The sequence below is a fragment of the Pygocentrus nattereri genome, chromosome 14, assembly GCF_015220715.1.
Source record: "Pygocentrus nattereri isolate fPygNat1 chromosome 14, fPygNat1.pri, whole genome shotgun sequence".
In the NCBI taxonomy this organism is placed as follows: domain Eukaryota; kingdom Metazoa; phylum Chordata; class Actinopteri; order Characiformes; family Serrasalmidae; genus Pygocentrus; species Pygocentrus nattereri.
The window spans coordinates 12,283,346-12,304,291 of NC_051224.1; the positions used below are offsets into that span (position 1 = coordinate 12,283,346).

At 40.6% G+C, this 20,946-nt stretch overlaps 1 protein-coding gene and 1 long non-coding RNA gene across 3 annotated transcripts; one reads left to right on the forward strand and one right to left on the reverse strand.

The window, feature by feature from the left end:
* The first annotated feature begins 549 nt into the window (after nucleotides 1-549).
* rundc3aa (RUN domain containing 3Aa) lies at nucleotides 550-20,047 on the forward strand. The gene is made up of 11 exons (XM_017685878.2): nucleotides 550-715; nucleotides 14,562-14,677; nucleotides 15,184-15,317; nucleotides 15,643-15,728; nucleotides 15,985-16,074; nucleotides 16,304-16,384; nucleotides 17,387-17,552; nucleotides 17,720-17,877; nucleotides 18,333-18,452; nucleotides 18,977-19,083; nucleotides 19,291-20,047. The coding sequence occupies exons 1-11, from the start codon at nucleotides 609-611 to the stop codon at nucleotides 19,431-19,433; spliced, it is 1,308 nt and encodes a 435-aa protein (XP_017541367.1). The 5' UTR covers nucleotides 550-608; the 3' UTR covers nucleotides 19,434-20,047.
* Nucleotides 7,099-13,644, reverse strand: LOC119265090. Of its 2 annotated transcripts, none has more exons than XR_005131383.1 (2): nucleotides 13,175-13,644; nucleotides 7,099-10,157 (listed from the first exon to the last, which is right to left on the reverse strand). It is a non-coding gene; the product is annotated as an uncharacterized LOC119265090 (long non-coding RNA). The 2 variants fall into 2 exon arrangements; XR_005131384.1 differs by lacking the exon at nucleotides 13,175-13,644 and adding an exon at nucleotides 11,255-11,550.
* Nucleotides 20,048-20,946: the final 899 nt, after the last annotated feature.

Below are 20,946 nucleotides of genomic sequence, written 5' to 3' on the forward strand. Positions count from 1 at the left end.
ATCGCTCTGGGCAAGTGTGCTCACTGCCCCCTAGTGTGTGTGTGTGTGTGTGTTCACTAGTGTGTGTGTGTTCACTAGTGTGTGTATGTGGTGTTTCACTTCACGGATAGGTTAAATGCGGAGGTGGAATTTCCCCGTTTGTGGGATTTAAAAAGTATCATTTAAACTTAATATATTTATAACTTCTAAAAAGAATCAAATGATCTGCTAGTATAAAATATATACATATATATTTACATAAATATATAAATAAAATATTTAAAATAAGTTGAAAATGTCTAGGAATAAGTAAATCTTTTAATATCCTTACAACAATCTCAAATGCTGGATGTGTTCACCATCTATGATTTCACTTGCCAAGATATCTTTTACTGTAGTACATCTACATCCAGTGGGTTCCTGTCTTTTGCCTGGGGTCCCAGAATCTGTGAATCCGCTCTGAATGACTTCGCATATTAACGACTGGATCAGGCAGAAAAATCGGCATATGGCCCCTTTAACACTCAGGCTGATGGATGAGAATAATCTATTCCCCCGAGTCTCAGGCAGGGGGCGCTGCGCACCGAGGCGCGTGTTTGGGTCTCGGGTCTTCGGTCAGCCTCCGTCATATGGAGCCGGTCTGCGCCCACACCGCGATGGCTATGGGGCTAACGTCGAAAAAACCCTCCTCTAGAAACGTCGCCGTGGAGCGCAAGAACCTCATCACGGTGTGCAGGTTTGTGATCTCTTTAAAAACAGCACGAACTCCGGACGCCGCGGCGCCCGTTAAAGCAGCACATCTCACCGTCTGAGCGGCTCGTTTGTGCTGCGGCTGCGCTCCGTAGACGTTCACTCAGGAGGACGCGGTTTTATTTTGGTTTCTAATCCGGGAAACGTGGCTTTCCATGTGTGAACAATGGCTACATACAGAAAGGGCCACCAGCCCGGATAAGAAACGGCCGGTGAGGCGAGTTTAACTGAAGTTTGCCTGAAATAAGCCTCGGTAGTCTGACCTACCTGAGCTTCGGGCTACTGAGGGAATGTTCGTTAGTGTGTACACAAACGAGGAGGCTGCCTGAGAGCGTAACTGCTGCACCATTTAAGGTGGAACGGGGAAATCCTAAGGAGCCGAATTCAGCTTCGTACACAAACGGTTCTTGAGGAAACGGTGCGTTTGACGGCTGAAGCTCAGCAGGAGAGAAAGCGCCACGCTTCTAAAAATAAAGGGCGAGTTTCCACCTTCAGGTGCTCTCCTCCTCCTCCTCCTCCTCCTGCTGTGCATTTATCAGTCACGATGTAGAAGGACGGACTGGCTGATCTCAGGCTGTGCCCTTTAAATGCTTTAATGTGATGCTCAGCGGTAGCTCGGCCACAGTGACGAAGCTGATGTTATCTTCATATTCCAGCCTGAGGCGCCTGAGTGTAACTGCTGCACCTTTTAAGGCGGAACGGAAAACTGGAATAAGAAGCCAACTTCAGCCTCGTCCCCCTGCAGCCTGTCCCCTGTGTGGTCATGAGTAACATACCTACTTAGACGGGGAGGCGGTGAATAAATGTCACTGTTTTTGCTGTGTTCAGAAACAGAAACTAACCAGGCTTGTCACTGTAACTCCGGCCTGTGAGAGGAGAGCCAGCCGAGCAGGCAGCAGAGATGATGCTGGCGGAAACAGTGCGACTTCAGCCTGCCTCAGCAACCATGGCGTCACTGCGTCCGTCTAGCGCCGCCCTGAGGCCGAGCGCAGGGCAGGAGACTGCGGATTAGCACAGGGGCTTGGGGAACAGGAACGTCTCTCCTCAGAAATATTTTATCGCTTTAAAGATTTTGCTTCGAAGCTGGTGTTTTTAAATTTAGAAATGACACAAAATTCTCACACTTTACTTTTAATGTAAGTCAAGGAAACCAACCATTTCTATTGGTCCATTTATCATGAAATTTACATATGTGAATTTCTAGATAGGTGTGTGTGTGTGTGTGTGCATATATATATATACACACACTTAACAATAAAGGTTCTTCAAAATGTTGGGAAAAGGGTTCTATATAGCACCGAAAGGTTCTTCTATTGTTACGATGTCATGCTTGTTACAATAGATTCTATACAGAACATCTACTGTACATTCTCTATTTAATCACGCAAATATACATATATATACACACACACACACACACACACACACACACACACACACACACACATATATATATATATATATATATATATATATATATATATATATATATATATATATATATGTGTGTGTGTGTATATACATATATATACATATATATACATATATACACACACACACACACACACACACACACACACACATATATATATATATATATATATATATATATATATATATATATATATATATATATATATATATATATATATATATGTATGTGTGTGTGTGTGTGTGTGTGTGTGTGTGTGTGTGTGTGTGTAGATGTATATATAATATACTTCTCTATATCACTAGGGAAGCATGTACAAATACAGATGACACACATACTCCTTTTGTTCTTTTTAATTCTGTTTTTTAAAGCAGGTTACAAAGAAATCTATTCCAGTCACAGTTTTGTACCCATAGTGTCAGATTTTGAAGGCTGTGTAGTGGGGCTGTTCAGAGATCCTGCTGCTGTTTGAATTTCACTTTGTGCTCACCAGACTGCTGATATTAGTATCATGCCAGTTACCTGTCTAGGTTTCAGAACCAAGGTGCTTTTGGGCCGACTGATGCTCATAAAATTACCAGCTTGCGGTACATATTGAAATTTTTATATTGCATGACAGAATTTTCTAGTGTTCAGTGGTACTGTAGGTTAGAAGGCTTGTACACTTTGTTTGGTATTCAGACAAACAGAGATAGCCAAGTAATTTTATGAGACTTCGTCTTAGATGCCGTATGTGCAGAATATAGCATAGCAATATTAAAAACTAGTCCAGATGGTAATTTTATGGTAATTACATGCAAGCTATAAGGAAAAACTCTGTACTTTGTAACTGGGCTTGGGTCATAATTCTGTTGGTTATCGTGATAATTCTGCAGATCATGTTTTATGTAAATTTTAATTTTTTCAGTCACAGGTGGACACAGCACCTTTTCATCAATATACTGTTTCAATAGAAACTTTTTATGTGGAAAAATTTGTCTATGTAGGAGATCTTTTTTAGGAGATGTTACTTGTCTTTCGAATATAGTGAAAGTAGAAGGCTAATTATGTACAAGTAGGTTACACCACCAAGACTTCTTGAAGTGAAGTCTTTGATTTACAGAAATCACAGCCGCATCTTGTCAGAAACAGAGGGAGAAACAGTTACTGAAGTGATTTGAGACTTGTAAATGTTACTGCATTTACTGCAGATGTTCTCGGTAATCCCAGGGTCCCAGGTGGACCAAGCTGTAAAAAAGTGAAGCACTAATTAAGAAATGTGGGAGCGTGTGAAGAAAAGCTGTTTTCAACTGTGAATGGGCAATTACTCTCGTCAAGATCATTAGTTTTATTTGAAATCTTTCAGCTTCTCAGAGCAGTGAGACTTCATTTTAAGGTCAAGATAGTGCATAAATAGAGATGGAGCGCATAAGCTAATGACCCATTTTACTGAGTATGTATCTGTATGCTTATATGTCTTGGCTGCTGAACAGGCTACTGATAAGGTTACCCAGCTGACTGTATACACCTACATATACAATATGCGTGTGTGTGTGTTTCAGCTTACTGTCTAGTGAATGGTGCTAACATAAGCACTGGTGAGTCATGGCTGAATCGCTTGAAACACGCAGAACAGTAAGTTCTATCACACAACAGCTGATGCATTGTGTATTTTACAGGCATGGGGGCATTGCCATAGTTTGTTAAAACTGTAAGTTTGTGCTTTATGTTAAGTGGGCATTGCATATTTCAGAAGGAACCCATTTGTGGGGGTGTAGCTAGGCATGGACGCTGTATGGCCACTGCATGGACAGAGAACACTACCAGCTCTGAATGAACTGGGGTCTTATTGTCCAGGAGTCCTGGAAGCTGCAGTCATGATTGTTTTATGAGACAAACAATTTTGGTATCTTTCACACTAATCCTCTCTCCGAATAAAAAGGCTCTATGAATGAACCCTAATTTACTAATGGTAAGTGCTCAGTCTTGGCACCCAGATGGTTTTTGAATATCTACACTCTTAAAAATGAAGGTCCCAAGAGATCTGTAAAGAATGCTGTAGAAAAACATCTTTGGTTCTTGAAAGAACACTTCGGTGGATTGAAGTAGATGGAATACTGCGAACTTTTTAAAAGAGCAGAATGCTGGGCGTCCATCCCAAAAAGAGTCCATTCTCTAATTCTAGGCATTTAGAGATTGAGAGTTGACTCCAAAGCTTTGGACTCGATTCCAAATGGTGACGTTTAAGTGTGCTCACTCCTGCACATGCTAGATAGTCTGCTGTCACTGTCTAGACAGCCTGTCTGAAAAATGCATTTTTCCACAACAGATACATTAGTATATTGGCTATATTTTACTTTTGACAAAGTGGATGACAAAATTTAAATGAATATTTTGAACGGAAGTGGCGTGTGCTCAAACAGGAACATTTGGCTTTGCTGATCATGCTGCAGTACCATCCATGAACGCTTTTGAGGCTGATCTTGAGTGGTAAGCTAATAGGACATGTCCAAAATCCACTCTGGTGACAGGGTTGCAGGCTGTGATCAACACATCATTGTCTTACTGGTAATGTATCTGCTTTTATTCACATTACCTCACCCAGTAATTTCACAGGAATTGTACTTGGTCTCACACAAGTAAATTACCTTACCACACCTACCAGCATTTCGACTTTGACTCGTTCAATCGTTGTAGTAAGCTGCTGAACACCACAGCTGCAGCAAATGGATATTGAGAAACACTGGAGTGCTCCTTTAAATAACCATCAATGGAAAGGCTCTTTAAAATCTACAATCATTGATGATGATATACCAATTTTTAGAATAATGGAAACAACAGAATCTGCAGTATTAAACATTATAAATTCGTTAAGAGACTCTAAAGCAAAGGATGTTTATGGTTTGGACACGACATTTTTAAAACTACACAAGGGTATCCTGGCTAGTCCAATTGCTAAATTGATTAATCACTCAATTAGGCAAGGAATTTTTCCAAGTGCATGGAAGTCGGCTGTCATAACACCCATTTTTAAGGCAGGTGATCGAACAGTTGTAGAAAATTATAGACCTATTAGTATTCTACCTGCGGTTTCCAAGGTGGCTGAGAAGTGGGTGGTACAGCAGTTGACAGCTCACCTGAATAAGAGTTACACTCCTCTACATTCAATGCAGTTTGGATTTCGTTCTAACCATTCAACCGAAACAGCTATTTGCTATTTTCTCGAAGGCGTAAAATCAAAACTAGACAAAGGTGGAGTAATAGGAGCAGTATTTTTGGATTTAAAACGAGCATTTGACACTGTAAATCACAAGGTACTCTTGTCTAAATTATCTTGTTTTAATTTCTCTATTGACTCTGTTAAATGGATGAACTCATATATATCAAACAGGAAGCAAAGGGTACGCATTGGTAAAACTCAGTCTACATATTTAAGCTGTAATACTGGTGTTCCACAAGGATCAGTGTTGGGCCCTATTTTATTTAGCTTATACATTAATGACCTGCCGTCGGTTTGCTCATCTGTAAATATACAGATGTATGCTGATGACACTGTTCTTTATGTGCATGCTAAAAACAAACAGCAAGCTGCAAGTGAGTTAACTGCAGCTATGGTCTTAATATCTGATTGGCTATCTAATTCATGTTTATATTTAAACATAAACAAAACTGTTTGCATGTTTTTTTCACAGAAATTGACAGAAATGATTCAAGCTGATGTGCTGGTTAGGGGAGAAAAGCTAAAGCTAGTATCTGATACCAAATATCTTGGAATCATTCTAGATTCAAACTTGTCATTTAAAAATCAAGTTAAAAAAGTGATAAATACTGTTAAATTGAATTTGGCAAATTTCAGGCACATAAGACCGTATCTAACAACAGAGGCAGCCAAACTTTTTATGCATGCTATGATTGTCTCCCATATAACGTACTGTTTCACAAGCTGGTCACAAACAAGTTTGTCAATTTTGAAACCTATTGAATCTCTTTATAAACAAGCACTAAAGATACTAGACAGGAAGCCTAATAGTTATCATCATTGTCATATAGTACAAAAGTATAACTTGCTCAGTTTTGATAGTTTTAAACATCTCTTGGATGCCTGTCTCATGTTTAAGATTTTATATGGGCTTGCTCCTCCACCATTGAGACAGTTTATAAAACAAAAAGATAGTAGGGGTAGTATGGTAACAAGAGCATTTACTAGAGGGGACTGTATTGTACAATATAGACGGAGTAAGTTTGGACAAACAGTCTTTTCCATTAGAGCCAGCCAGTACTGGAATAGTCTACCAACTGAGCTACGAACATGCACAAATTATCTGATTTTTAAATATAAATTGAAGACATGGTTGAAAGCTAACCAAATCTGTAATCACTGATAACTATGTATATTTTATGTGTTTGTATATGTGTATGTATGTGTATGTATGTATATATGTATATGGGGTGGTGTTTTGTAAACGTCATTGAGCTGTTGACACTGGCCGCCCAGAACAACCTGCCTAGGGACTACGGATGAAAATTAGCTTTTTAGCTAACTCTGGCACATTTACATTGATGTTGATTAATGTGCACTGTCCCTGTTAAATAAAAAAAAAAAAAAAAAAAAAAAAAAAAAAAAAAACTGAAGGTGGTTCTTATATGGCAAAGTTCCTCAAGTCCACCACAGTTTGGTGATTTCCTTGTTCAAACTCACCTAGTTTGATTAATCAGGTAATTGACAGGTTTGGCGAGTGTATTTGAGGAGGGAAATCACCAAATGGTGCCATCTAGGACTGTATTTTGAGGAACCCTGTTTTATGGCATCGTGTCAAAAAGCCATATTTGTACATTCAGAGGCATGTATGTTGTTCGTAATTATATCTGTTTAATTTAATTCCCTGTGAAATTGGAGAGGTTTGGTTGGTTCTGTGACCATGAGATTTTTTAACAAAGAAAAGTGAAGAATACTAGGGCAGTAGACAAAGTCAGCAACTTTATTAAACATGCACCACAGTCAGAACCATCACTTCCCAGAGTTGTAGCATCCAGGTGGCTACAAAACGCTGGTAAAACACATAATATGCTAACACGGCAAGAGGGAAAAAGATTTTCAAAAATGAACTTTGGTAAGCACAAAAACGGTGGCCATCTTTTTCTCCAGTACCCTTGACCACATTAAGACAGTTGATCTATAACATTTGAAGACAAACTACATAAGACAAGGACTTGAAATGAATTAAAAAGTTAAAATATGAAGTTTGATTAATTGCTAGCTTTGACATCTCGACCAATGAATGACCATTATGTTTTAAGATAAGCGTATAAATTAGCTCAGTTATTATTTAATACATCATGTTCTTGAATCTATGCTTTGTCTGACTGAAACCTTCTATGTTTCTGGGTCTGGTTTGTGCTGGGCTGTGTACCACTCACCAGACTGCGTTCTCCGTCAAATCGCCTACTGCAGTCATATCTGTTGGTCAAATTGTTGCTTGCTTTGCTTACATGTAGCCAATGGGATTTTAAGCAAATGTCCTTTGCAGCAAGGTGGAGAAGTTTTCCATAACAGTGACTTCAAACTGTGACTTAACAATTTCCCCAACATTGCAGAAGCTGCTAATTCCTAGATGCCAGATGCAGTAAACTGCCAGATGCAGTCACTCTCCTGTATTCTTAGGCAGTGCTGATGCAGAAAACAAGGTGTTCAGTTTCCTGTGAGCCCTCCAGTGGGCAGTGTGGCGCTTCTGCCAGCTGAGTTAAATCCAGTGGAAGGAGAGGCAGAGGACGTTTACACATGATGGAGCTTTTGACTGTCAGAAACACAGTTGGTTCCCACTGTAAGCCAGAATTGCCCCACTCTTTTCTTCTTAAGCCCCCATTGTCAGTGCTAATGATCTAAAGCATTAGTTACAGTGCAGTTTTTCCTACTTCACCTAAATCACACAAAGTTTCTGTTTCACAGACATAATGTAACTACACACAGTAACTTGATTTACATTTACCTCTAAATAAAACAAGGGCCAGTTTCCCAGACAGGGATTAAGCCTAGTTCTGGCTTAAATCCAGGATTTTGAATGCGATTTTCCATGGAAAGGTAAATGTAGTCCATAATTAGGTGTAATCCCTGTCCAGAAAACTGGCCCCAAGTGTTGGAGGGACTTTTTATGCAAGTTTACATTTTTTTTCAGGGAACTTCATCCACATCAGTGCTCATCAGAACATTTTGAAGATCTTCGTATGTCTGAAGCTTTGTGTAACAAATTCAAAGCAAGTGTACTGTCTGGGATCAGGTTTTGGCTTTCATATCCCAATCTTATATGGAGCTGATCGGCATGAGACTTTATGAATGTGGTTTTGTGTTTGTGACGTGCACTGATGTGAGACACAACATAAGTACAGTAACCCAAGTGTAACAGTACATTATCATCACAGGGAGATCATAAGGGGCTTTGTGTATCATCACTGTCACAAAAAAAAAGTTTCTCCATATTTTTCTACATCATTTGAGCTCAGCAGCTGCCTTTTATCCTGTGTTTATGATAAATGGACCAATTGAAATGTTTGAAAATTGATAGAATAATTGTAAAGTTACCATTTTGGAGATGCACTTGTCTTTATTTGGACAGCAATAATTAAAGGAGGAAGGACTATGATGACTTCCATTCCAGGTCAATGTTGACAGGTCAGAGTTCCAGCAGTTCTGAAGAAAGTCTCTGGGCAAGTCTCTGTGTTCAAGAGCTGAAGGCAAATACGAATGACACAGCCTCACTTACAAAGTCCACAACTTGTTATGACCTTAAAAATCATTATGATTATAAGATGAGCATCTTCCACTGGATTCAATTTGATGATTTTTGGATGCACCAATGAATCTGTAGTGGTCTGTTGTTTTGTTGGTGTGCAGACTTTAGGCAGAAGTACAGGCTGTTGAAAAGCTAAAATTTTGTATTGTACTGTAAGCTAATTTTGGCTGATGACGAGAGAAGTTGATGCCAGCAGCATGTTCAACCTAAGGAAAATAAAATGTGAGCATTAATATTCTATTTATGATCAGTTTTCAGTTCTCTATACCTTCCTCCATTTAGCTGAATATAATGATGGAACGTGATGAAGGTTAAGAGGAGGAAAATACCTGAGTGAAAATTTGAGAATTAGTGGGGGGAGATGGGAAGGTTTGGAATATCTTCTAGAACGGATGGAGTGGCTGAACGAACAAGGAGTCAACTGCCTCTGTAACAGCACAGACTGCTGAGGAGAAAACATGCCTCATGTAGTGAGCTCCTTTCTTCAAGTAGTTTTCTTGACTGTTCTTGTTGTTTTCAACTTTATCTTTAGATGTTCTCAAAAAGAAACTGTTTTTTATCCATTACATTCACCAGGGAGGCTTTATTGTGGTCTGAATTCCAGCCTTACTTTGAATTTCGAAATTTGGGCCTGTTTCAATGCAGTTAGACTGATAGTTTTCATGTAGAGTCATTTAATGTGCACAAAACCTTCTGCATAACTGTCTCTTTCTTGATGAAGAATCTCTAACTATTCCATTACTGCTTGCTTTCTGAATCGCCTCTTATAACTTATAACCCTCCCTACTCGTCCAGCACCAACTCTACCTTTGGCACAGCTCTATGAGTACTAAAGGTTTAAGGTGTGCTTCAGAAATTACATACCATGATCTGGTTTGAAGACTTTCATCAACAAACACATCCTCAGCAACTCAGCCATCATTGACCCTCAGAATCACATACATCTGCCATTTACTCAACACATGCAATAGCCATTTAACATCCTCATACATTAATTGCAAACTGAAAACTCAATGCTGCAGGGTCTCATGCCAGTCAAATAATAAAGTGCAGGCCCCTGAGGTGTATTAGCAGAATTCTCCACCCGCTTTGAGTACATTTACTCTGAAGTGTTTGGCATGTGGGTCTTGGTCCTGGAACAGTCTTGATTTGTAATGTTGGAGAATTGGAGAAAAGTTTTAAATACTGATCCTAAGTCTGCTGCTGAGCTTCAAGAGTGGAGACATCATCTGAGAGGCAGGGAAGGAGGGAGGGGAAAAAAAGAATTTTAGAAATATTGACTGAAAAAGACACAAAGACACTGAGAAAGGTAATAAGACATCAATTAGAGAGATGGAATATGAGAGAGGGAAAGTAGGATGAAAGCAGTACTGTACTAGAGGAAGAGAGGAAAACGGACAAAGAGATGTAGACAGCATGTCTAGACTAAGAATCAGCACTTTTATGCTATTAGAGGCTAAACAACGAACTCATGAGATGTGGAGGGCTGCTGGGGCAGTAAAAAAGATGACCAGACTTGCCTTAAAGTACATTAAAATCCCATAACCTGCCTTTCAGAGGGTGTGTTCCAGAGGGCCATAGCATGGCTTTCCTTTGGCCTGTGGCCAAGGTGGGCGAGAGCAGAAGCACAAAAGCCACTTGTTAAGGAGCTGTACATTTGTTTTTCAGTGTCAAATCGTACCAAGGGCATCTTGCTGCCACATTCGCCAATTAGCATTTCAGGCGTGCCACTTCTTCTTTCAACTAACTGCTCTTCTGAAAGGCAGTGATTTAGCCTTGCATTTGCCCACTGCAGCTTGGAGTCGTACATTTTTACGCCTCCATCATTTACACGGATTTCTTTTGTGGAATAAAGGGCTCCTTGCTGTAAAGAACCCTTCATTGTCACTGTGAAAGAGCACAGTTGATACAGATATACAGCAGCATACCTCCCTAAGTATTTGGATTTTTGCACTCTTTCAAAGCATTCACCTTGTGTACCTTTCAAGATACATATAAATGCCTTATTTACTTTTAATGCAATGCCATTGACTAAACTCAGAGAACATAACTGACAAAGCAGATTAGCACTTATGTTTAGATCACCCTGTATTCCATGAATTTATAGAGCAAGGTCAGATGCCATAATCAATCCAATTTGTATATCAGTGATTCAATCATTGCTGTAGCATAAGATAATACAAACAGACACAATGTAAACAAATAAGTAAGTATTCATTGCTGTATGTGTAGTTGTGGGCCAAGCAGATCTAATGGTTCACTTTGACTGAAAGAACATCACCTGTTGCATTGGAAACCCATTTAGCAAGACTCTTGATTCACTAACCTGCATCCATGACTTAATCCAGAGGATAAAGGATGTAATGGAACAGAAAAAACCTTGTCATCAAATTCGATCCCAAATTTTCCTGATGTTGAAAAAAATAAACAAATGAAACAAAACCTGGTCGGTCGATACCCAAAACAATCCCCTCAGAATTCCACTGTGATGGTGCCATAGTTTCAGTTTTCTTTGACATTTTCAGTGTTTGACATGCTGGAGAAACCCCCCACCTTCCAACCCTGGTATGCATCACCCTCCCCGCAGACATTTGCACAGACAATTCGGCTCTACTTCTTATTAAAGAGTCTTTCTCTTCGGCATGAGCGCCTTTCGGAAAGACGTGGTCTTGGTACCCCTGCTGAAGGAGGCACCTCCCAGGGAGATCTTGGTCTTGCCACTGGTGATAGTGGAGCCTCCTAGGGATGTGGTGCTCTTTCCACGAGAGATAGTGGAGTTGCCCATCATGATCTTGGTCTTGCCCCTCTTGATGGACGTGCTTCCCAGGTTGAGGGCTGTCCTGCCCTCTGTTATGCTGGTGTTACCCATGGTGGAGCAGGACCAACTTGAGGAGGAGGAGAGGCAGGGGGTCTCCTCCGGCAGCCAGTGTGAAAGATGTTGAGCACGTCTGGGTTAAATGTCTCTTCAGCCTTAGGACTTTTTTCTCTTCTGTCCTCCTGATTTCACAGGACGATGGCTCATCACATTCCCTGGTAACAGAGTACACCGACAGGCACAGACAGTGTCTGGCTTGGTGTGACAAGATCCACGCAGCGAGTTCTGGGATGGGACCAAAATGCTAAGCGTAGTTCAGCGCAGCCCCCATGCAGCAGCATAAAGCCCCTTGTTGAGCAGGACGACGTGGGCTCCACAGGGCCACATACCTCCCCTGTGTGCCGTGAATGGACAGAGGCTGCCGTAGGAGGCCGCAGCACTATCTGGGGGCCAGGGGGACAGTAGATGTCATTGTCCCATTGCTAATGCAAGGCCAGGGAACGCACTGAAGGACACATTGTTGAGGGGTACAATCGGTGGTGACATCACAAAGTTCCTTGGCATTGTCTCCCGGTGGAACTGCTCTCCAGTGGTGTCTTGGTTGATACTGTACATGGGTACTACTAAAACTGTGATGTGTATAAGAAAGCTTAGGATATTCTATCATTTGGTTTCACATGATTCATAAGAACATGCAATTGAGTGGCCTTGTTAGCATGTCAAGAAGATGCATTTAAAAGTAGTTTTAATAAAATTCTTAATTACATAGAGTATCCCAACATTTGCTTTTCTTTTATACAAAGTGAGCTCCACATATCTGATATCTTCAGTTACTGAGATGGTCACATATTGGATTTCCTATATAAAGAAAAATTCCACATTCCCATATGTTTAGCTATTTTGAGGTACAATTTATCAACCTGTATTTTTAGTGTCCCAGTTGATATTAGTGTTACATTAGACTGATACATAAAATGTGGCCAGGCACCAAACATATATTATGCTGTATGTATTTCAATGGTTCCACATACTATGTATTGGTCAAGTCATGTAAAGCATCTGTGCTGTTGCCTTACATGACAAGACTGCCTCTGGAAAACAGTGTCTTGTATTATTGGTTCTCTTCAGACACATGGCTCTTGGGTGTGTGCACATTACACCATACCAGCTGTTTCAGACTGAAATCCTGCCAGCGTACTGACAGACAAGCTCTTGCGTCAAACCTACCATATGACATTAGAATCATTTCCATAACCATCACACAAATTATTCAGTTTTCTTTAAATCAGCTTGCACTTATCGATCGTATTCCAGCTCAGGAACGAAAATTTCATACCAGATTCCAAGCTGATTTAAGGCACGGTAAACTTTTCCACTAGAAAATCATCTGAGCAAACATGCAAAACACTTCTGTCCCACAAAACAACTAACCTGCTCGAGCATTCTTTATCCCAAAGTCTGTTGTGTGTGTATGTGCTCATGTTTTGTGTGTTTCAGTCAGAGATGAAAATCCCAGTAGAGGTTCCATTGAGTTTCTTTGCCTCTTTTGAGGAGCGTTTTTATTACAGTTATTGACTTCTTCCCTTGACTTAAGGTGGCCTTACTTAAGGAGCTAGTGGTCTCTCCATGTGTAACTGTGGTTGTACCCACCGCAAACGCAGTTTCTCCCCTCCTCAGTTTGGTCTTGCTTCTTGAGACGGCGGTCCTTCCCCATGAGATGGCGTTCTTGCTTCTTAGCAGTTTAGTTTTTCCTTTTATGAAGGAGGTTTTTCTCATCAAAATGGATGCTATGCTTCCTGATCTCCTTGAGCCCCATCCCACTGTTTCTTGCTGTGTTTCTGTTGCCTCTCTCGCTTTTGGTTTCTTCTTGCTCCTCATGATGCTTGCAAAGTTCTTTTCCATCTAAGTCGTTCGGCGCTTGGGCATTAGGGCCTTGCGGAAGGAGGTTGTGGTTTTGCCCCGGCTGAAACTGGCTCTGCCAAAAGAGATAGTGGTCTTGCCTCGGGTGATGGTGGAATCCCCCATAGAGGTGGTAGTGACCCCGCGGGTGATAGAAGACTTGCCCATGGTGATGGATGTCTTGCCCCGGGCTATAGAAGAGCCACCCAGAGACAGGGCCGTCTTCCCCTCAGTGATGCTGGTGTTCCCCATGAAGGCATGAAGGGTATTGGCTCTGGAAAATGCTGCCAATCCACTGTTTCTTCTGTATTTTGCTTGTGTAGGCTAGAGCGGTTTCTGCATGCCAGAGCCTTGCAGGTTGGCTTGTGTATGGAAGCCTTGTGAGATTGGGGGGAGATCCACAGCGGCAAACTGTACCAGTTCTGAGAGCAGCCCTAAATAGATCAGGCGACTGTTCGTAGAGTGAGTGGGTGGAGAGAACGAGTGTGTGGGTGTTTGTGTTTAGGGTATTCTGTCATTTTCTGTGAAGCTGATCTTTAAAAAAAAAAAAAAAAAAAAACAGACCCAGAGGTTGGAAAGGAACCCAGGCAACTGAACAAAGGTCGTAATGCCGGCAGTAACGTTGCCCTACAAGGACTCTGATTGTGATTGTTGCTGTGGTAATGGGAAGGACATCTGAAGAGGCACATTGTGTAGCACACAGGACAATTGGGGGTGACCTCAGTGGCCTGCCATGGCACCACTCCCAAAAGCTCCCGGTCCTTCAGAATGGAGAGCTGAGGCGTTTGTGCACGTGTGTGTGTGTGTGTGTGTGTGTGTGTGTGTGTGTGTGTGTGTGTGAGAGTGTGACTGAGAGACAGAGAGATCACTATGTGCAGCGTTTCTCTTTTATGTTTGCTTTTTTATACCTCTATTTCAGGTTTTCAGTAAAGACCTTACTGGAGAAGTACACGGCTGAACCCATCGATGACTCATCAGAGGAGTTTGTTAACTTTGCTGCTATTTTGGAGCACATTCTCAGTCATCGCTTTAAAGGTAAAACCATAGACACCCACACATTCACGTTCTAGGGATGCACGATAAGAATTGAGCAAGAGAGGAATCAGCCGAGTGATTAATTTGATTTTGGTTGGTCTGTGTTGCAGTTATATGACAAATTCAAGCAAATAGACTCATGATGTATTTGAACAAAGCTACAATACATATACCAAAATGTTGTAACCTAATTATGTATGACTCATTGTGTCTAAATAGCTAGTGGCTTCTTGCTTACTACTGTAGAAGAATGTATGTTTATTTTATTTGTTATGTAAGTATGCCATAGGGTTTATTTAATTTCATTAATAATGGAAATATACTAGTGCGCTTTATGGATTAATTTATTTGTGTGAGCATTAGGTATTTAAAAAATGGCTAATAAAAAACTGAAAAAAGTCCAATTATGACCGGTGCATCCCTATCAAAAACTTAATTTTGAGCTTTCATGTGTGTGAAAATGACCATAGACTCGTTTTTATACAAGTTTTATGGTGTTGTGTCAGGTCCTGGGGGCTGGTTCAGTTCAGATGGACAGAGAAGTTTCTGGGATTATGTGCGTCTGGCCTGCAGTAAAGTCCATAACAACTGTATCAGCAGCATCGAGAACATTGAAAACATCAGCACCTCCCGAGCCAAGGCAAGAATCTCTGCCTCTTCATATGTCTGTAGTAAACACTTTCTCTGCCCTCCTGACTATAATTAGTGGTCTCAACTCTTCTTCTGTCCCTGCCTTTGTTTTCTTACTCAGCACCCTGAATAAAAAAGATAAATTCCATAATTCTGGCACTAAATGTGGAAATATGTAATTTCATGCCTTTGTCTAGTCCTGTATGCGATGGATATAGTGCTGCATTTCTGAGTGCTTCACTTTTTTCTGACCTTCTTTGTAGTTCACTTTTACCTTTTGGCTATAAGTCAACTTTTCTTTTATCTTTGATGTTCTCTCCTTCCACTTATTTTAGGGCCGGGCATGGATCCGTATGGCTCTCATGGAGAAGCGTCTGTCTGAATACATTGCCACAGCCTTAAGAGACACTCGGACCACCAGGTTAGAACAGCCTTGAATTATTTATAGCTATTCAGACATTACATAAAAGAAACTGTAGCCCAAAGAACACTAAGTATGTTGAGTGAACGGTCTTAAAGTACAAAACATTTATGAATACAGGACATGACTTTCTTAAAAAAGACTATTTATGTAACTGTTCAAGAAATTCACATTCTTGGAATACTTTGTCTTTTTGGGCCTACACCACTCTGGCCTGCTATGACAACAGAACCTTGTTTATGTGTGTGGCCTGCAGGAGGTTTTATGATGATGGTGCCATTATGCTTAGAGAGGAAGCTACAGTCCTGACAGGGATGCTGATTGGCCTCAGTGCCATTGATTTCAGGTGAGTATGCCTGCAGAAAGGCAATGAATTACCTCTTTATACTCTACTGAATGAGAGAAACATTACATCCTATGTCTACTACTGCAATGTGATTCACATTTTACTCCACAAATCTGTGACCTGAAACCAATAATGGTGTTTAAACACTGAAGTAGGTGTGACCCACAGAGACTCATGTGAGTGTTCTATTTATCTTATTTTCTCTCTCTCTTTTCTCTGTTTATCTCAGTTTCTGCTTGAAAGGAGAGGTATTAGATGGAAAGACACCAGCTGTGATTGATTACACACCGTACCTAAAATTTACCCAGAGGTGAGAGGTGCTTGCATAAAGCGCTATGCTTGCCATGTTAAACTCAAACACACTGATGGATTCTTTCTCCCTCTATGATACCATAACATATACATACAGTATATTTACACATATACATGTCCCATAATAATGTAATCTAACTCCTGGTGACCCTTGCTGTGGTTTTGTTAGTCTCACAAGGCCAGACACGATCTCATAGTGAGAATACATGTCTGAGGACAACTTGTTAAAAGACCAGTCCCAAATGACACAGTTGTTGTCCTGCAGTCTGCAGTTGCTGGTGCACAAGGGCCATGAGATTGTAGGGTGTCCAGTTTCTCATTTCTCAGTTGCTCAGGAGTGCCCTCTATGGGCCTTTATGCAGCCTTTGGTGAGGACTGCATCAGTGGAGACTCCACAGTGGCCTGTTAGCCAGAATTCCATGAGATACAGGTGAGGACCAATCAGAGTGGAAGGTTTTGTTTACAGCTGCCTAAACAGCATGGCGGGTAGTACGATTTACACATGTAAGGAAATGTATTTGTTTATTAATGTAACTTGTCAGTGGCCTGCACTGCATTCTTGTAATCACAATTCAGATATTGTAGATCCTCAAATCAGCTCATTAAAGAATAAAGACTACAAGCGATATGGTGTGCATCTGCAGAGTCTCCACATTGCACAAGTCATCCAAATGTATACGTTGAAATCAAGCACCTTCAAGGTCTCTTGTGCTATAGGGTGCCATTTAGGACTGGGCTATACCCACATTTAGTCATTTCTCATTGATGTCCCTTGATGTTCTTGTCATGAGATTACGTCTTGCCCTGCAAGACTATAGTTTTGCAGATCAGACATCAACAAATGAATCAGTTTGATTTACAGATATTCAGAAAGACAAACTAAGATATTGAGCATGAAAATATTATCTGACAATACATTATACAGTGTCAAACATTGAAGTGAAAATTTAAGATATGCATATAGGAAGGATATAGAAAGTGATGATGTTGCTCTCTGTAGCTATGACTACCTGAGTGATGAAGAGGACCGGCGCAGTGTGGACAGCAGTGCAAGTGAGGACAGTGTAGCTGAGCATCCTTACATTCCTCTGGTTACTGACGAGGAGAGCTGGAGCACCAAGTGCCGCAAGATGGAGCAGAGGTTTAAGATTGTCTATGCTCAGAAGGTGAACATACACAGACACATGCATTTATGTACATGTATAAAAGTACAGATCTTGTCTCTACTGTCCTGTGTTTTTTTGTAATGTGATTATTCAGTGCTGTGTATATGTTCATATACAGTGCATGTCATTTCATATGGTGTATATTTAATTGTGATTAAAATCATCAGGGTTATCTGGAGGAGTTGGTTCGGTTGCGAGAGTCACAGCTGAAGAATGTGGAGACAGAGAATAAGAGACTAAATGCTAAACTGGAGGATCTGCAGGTCCAGAGCCAACAGGAGAAGAAAGAGCTGGAGGCCATTATACTAGAACTACAGGCACAACTGTACATAAGCTCTTTGAACTTCTACATGTGTGCTCACTAGGGATGCATAATTGGATTCAGCCAAGATGATAACCTGCAAATGTTTGCATAAAACATAGAATCAGCAAATTTTCCCTAAATGTTCCATAAAATGTTCCATAGAAATTCATGATTGATGCATCCCTGGTACATACGTGCGATAAGAGACATATGCATCCAGTCACACATACTCACACAGAAATGCATACAATGCAAAAACATAGAATATAAACACCATCTCTCACTGTGGAATGGAATCTTATGCATAAAATTTTCTACCCCCACATTCTTATTATCTCTCTCTCACTCACTCTCTTTCTCTCTCTCTCTCTCTCTTTTTCTCTCTCTCTCTCTCTCTCTCTCTCTCTCTCTCTCTCTCTCTCTTTTTCTCTGTTTTCTGTTCCATTCGTTTTCCATTGGCATAATATGTCCTGCAGGACTGGTGTCATTCCGTGTGAATCAGCCCATTTGCCAAAAAACGAGTCTGTCTCCTTAGTTCACCACTGGCCGTCAATGCGGGCTGCCAACAACCAAGGGGATGTAAAGCTATTTCGCCGGTAAGTGTGTATATTAGGACAGTGCAAAAAAACTCTCTGGACAAATAAATAGTTTCAGGCATCATTTATTTTCTAATACTTATTTACATGGTTTTATTAACAGCATAAATTCCGACAGGTAAGGATTACACTAGTTAGTTCTTGCCCCTTCTGTCCCCTTCTTCCAAAAACTGGATGAACTTTTCAGCCAGACTTTATGGATACGTACTTCAGCATTTCACCTTATGTTTCGCATTGAAATTTGGGATTGACATCTGGTGATTTTTGCTGATCAGTCAAACTGTCTCAGGATTCTGTCGCATCTGGTGAACCAGGTACACACAGACGCCCTGCAGCTGTCGTGGAATTTGAGAATCGAATTGTGATTTGCTCAGATGTATAAAAAAAAGACACATGAAGCACAAAGTGGGCTAAAATGTCTCAAAAAACTAATATAAACTTGCAAATCATTTTTTGTCTGGGGAGCTTACAATACATCTGTAAGAAACCGTTGTCATGTTTTGTGTGTGTTTGCATTTGTTTAGGAGAAGTTTTCACAGTTTGACCTTCTCCAGCGAGGTCAGTCTGAACTCAAAAGATTCTGTTAAGACAGAAGAGAAGCAGAATGGAGAGTCTGCCTGGTCCTCAGCAGGTAAACACACGCACTCGCATATTTAAAAGCTTGTGGCCTACAGAGACCCAGCTTGTGTTTGTAAGCTGGCTGCTGTCTCAGTGGGTGAAATATGAGTAGGTGATGGACTGCAGGTCGGCCAGTTCCACTGTGGGTGAGGAATTGTGCTGCTTGCATGTGATTAAGATTGTTTTGTTTTGTTTTGTTTTCCTCTGTCTCTTTTCCCAGCTAAAGACACTACTCCATCTATGCTGGGCCTGTGTGGGTCTTTGGCCTCTTCCCCCAGCTGCAAGTCTCTGGCTAGCCTAAAATCCAGCGAGTATTTGGTCAACATCAGCACGGAGCCCAGCCCTGCACTGTCCCCCAGCTAGGGGAGTCAGAGTTCAGCCTAACTTGTGGAAAGAAACATGACTCCGCCCCATATCTGACTAGAAATGCATCTTCCTTCTCAAACTCTCTTCATCCTCATTCAAATTCATTCATCTCTCATCATTAGGAAAGAGCCTATCTGCTCTGGTCAGGGATGCTTTTCTCTGCCTGTGCTGAGAAAGTGTTGGATTTTAGCGTGAACGGTGATGTTATCTCCCTCCATGATCCCTAGTGAATTTGTAGTAATTTCCATATAAGCTCTCTTACATTCTCCACCATGCAGAATGATCATATGATGAGAGAGAATAGGTGAGGATGAATTTATGAATTTGTGCTTGTTTGTCTGCATGAGAACTGACCTCCATTCAGAATGACTGTAAATGTCTTCACTGACCTGATGTGCTTGTGCCACCAACAGTTATGCCTGGCATTGTGTGTATGAGTGTGGGCAGCAGCAAATGTAAACTTAGACCTTCTATAGTTCTGTTATGTTTGTACAGCTTGATTGGCTTAAAGAGTTGTGCTGCTTCATTTATACATATTATATATTTTGTTATGTAGTGGCAGTGCTTTTGTCTTTTTGGGCAATAAAATGGTCCTTCTTTTGGTTATCTCAGTTAGTTTGCCTTCATATATTCTATCATCTTTCTTTGCTGTGTTAAGGATGAATTTAGATGAATGAGTTAGATTTGGACAGAAACACCCAATATAACTTACAGCTATGCTATGGTTTATATGGTGGCCCCAGAAAGTATTTGAACAATTGTGCCGTGTTTAAAAATGTATAAAAGTGTACTGTCAAAATGTCAAATCAAGTAGCATTAATTTAGACAATTCCAAGATTGTAATTTTCTTTTTGACAGTGTTCTTGAAAAAGGCGGATGGCGAGTTTCAGATCAGTATTAGATTGGTGTGGCAATTTCTTTACAGACTGCTGCGATGTTTTTCTCTGAAACAAAAATCATTTTGTTGAAAGTTTTGTGAAGTGAATGTAAAAACTTAATGACCAAATCCCCACCCCAGCCCACTACAGCCCCCCACCCAATAGTCTAATGGCAAATTTGACCCTTCTTCACCTCTTAAAGTTTATATCTTGTCCTGTTAGAGACAGTTAAATAGTCTTATTGCCTTGAGGGTGGTGACCTCTGGTGGCCTGTAGTTGTTACTGACATCAAGCAGCTGGTAGCAACGGGATTTTCCATGCTAGATGCTTTAAGTGATGAGTATTTTTGTATAGAGTCAGAAAGTAACAGTACGTTTTGTAAAGAGGATGATTCACTCTCTCAAACTTGATAGTTTTCATTGCCGCTATAACTTAAGACTGCTTTCTGACAATGTAATAGTAATCCATAACAATATATATAGTCTTATATTAAGTTCAGTGGGGAACTGTATGTAAATGTTGAAGCACACTCACTGGACACTACCATTTTACATCTACAAGCTTGACCAACAGGATATCTAATATTGTAACAATAAATCTAATATATGTATGTATGGTAGAGTGGGCAGTAC

Bases quoted from the DNA above. Each gene is read 5' to 3' on its own strand.
- rundc3aa (XM_017685878.2), top strand. From the start codon at position 609: ATGGAGCCGGTCTGCGCCCACACCGCGATGGCTATGGGGCTAACGTCG. The intron at 716-14,561 runs GTTTGTGATCTC...CCTCTATTTCAG, and splicing joins AACCTCATCACGGTGTGCAG to GTTTTCAGTAAAGACCTTAC. The intron at 17,553-17,719 runs GTGAACATACAC...TAAAATCATCAG, and splicing joins AGATTGTCTATGCTCAGAAG to GGTTATCTGGAGGAGTTGGT.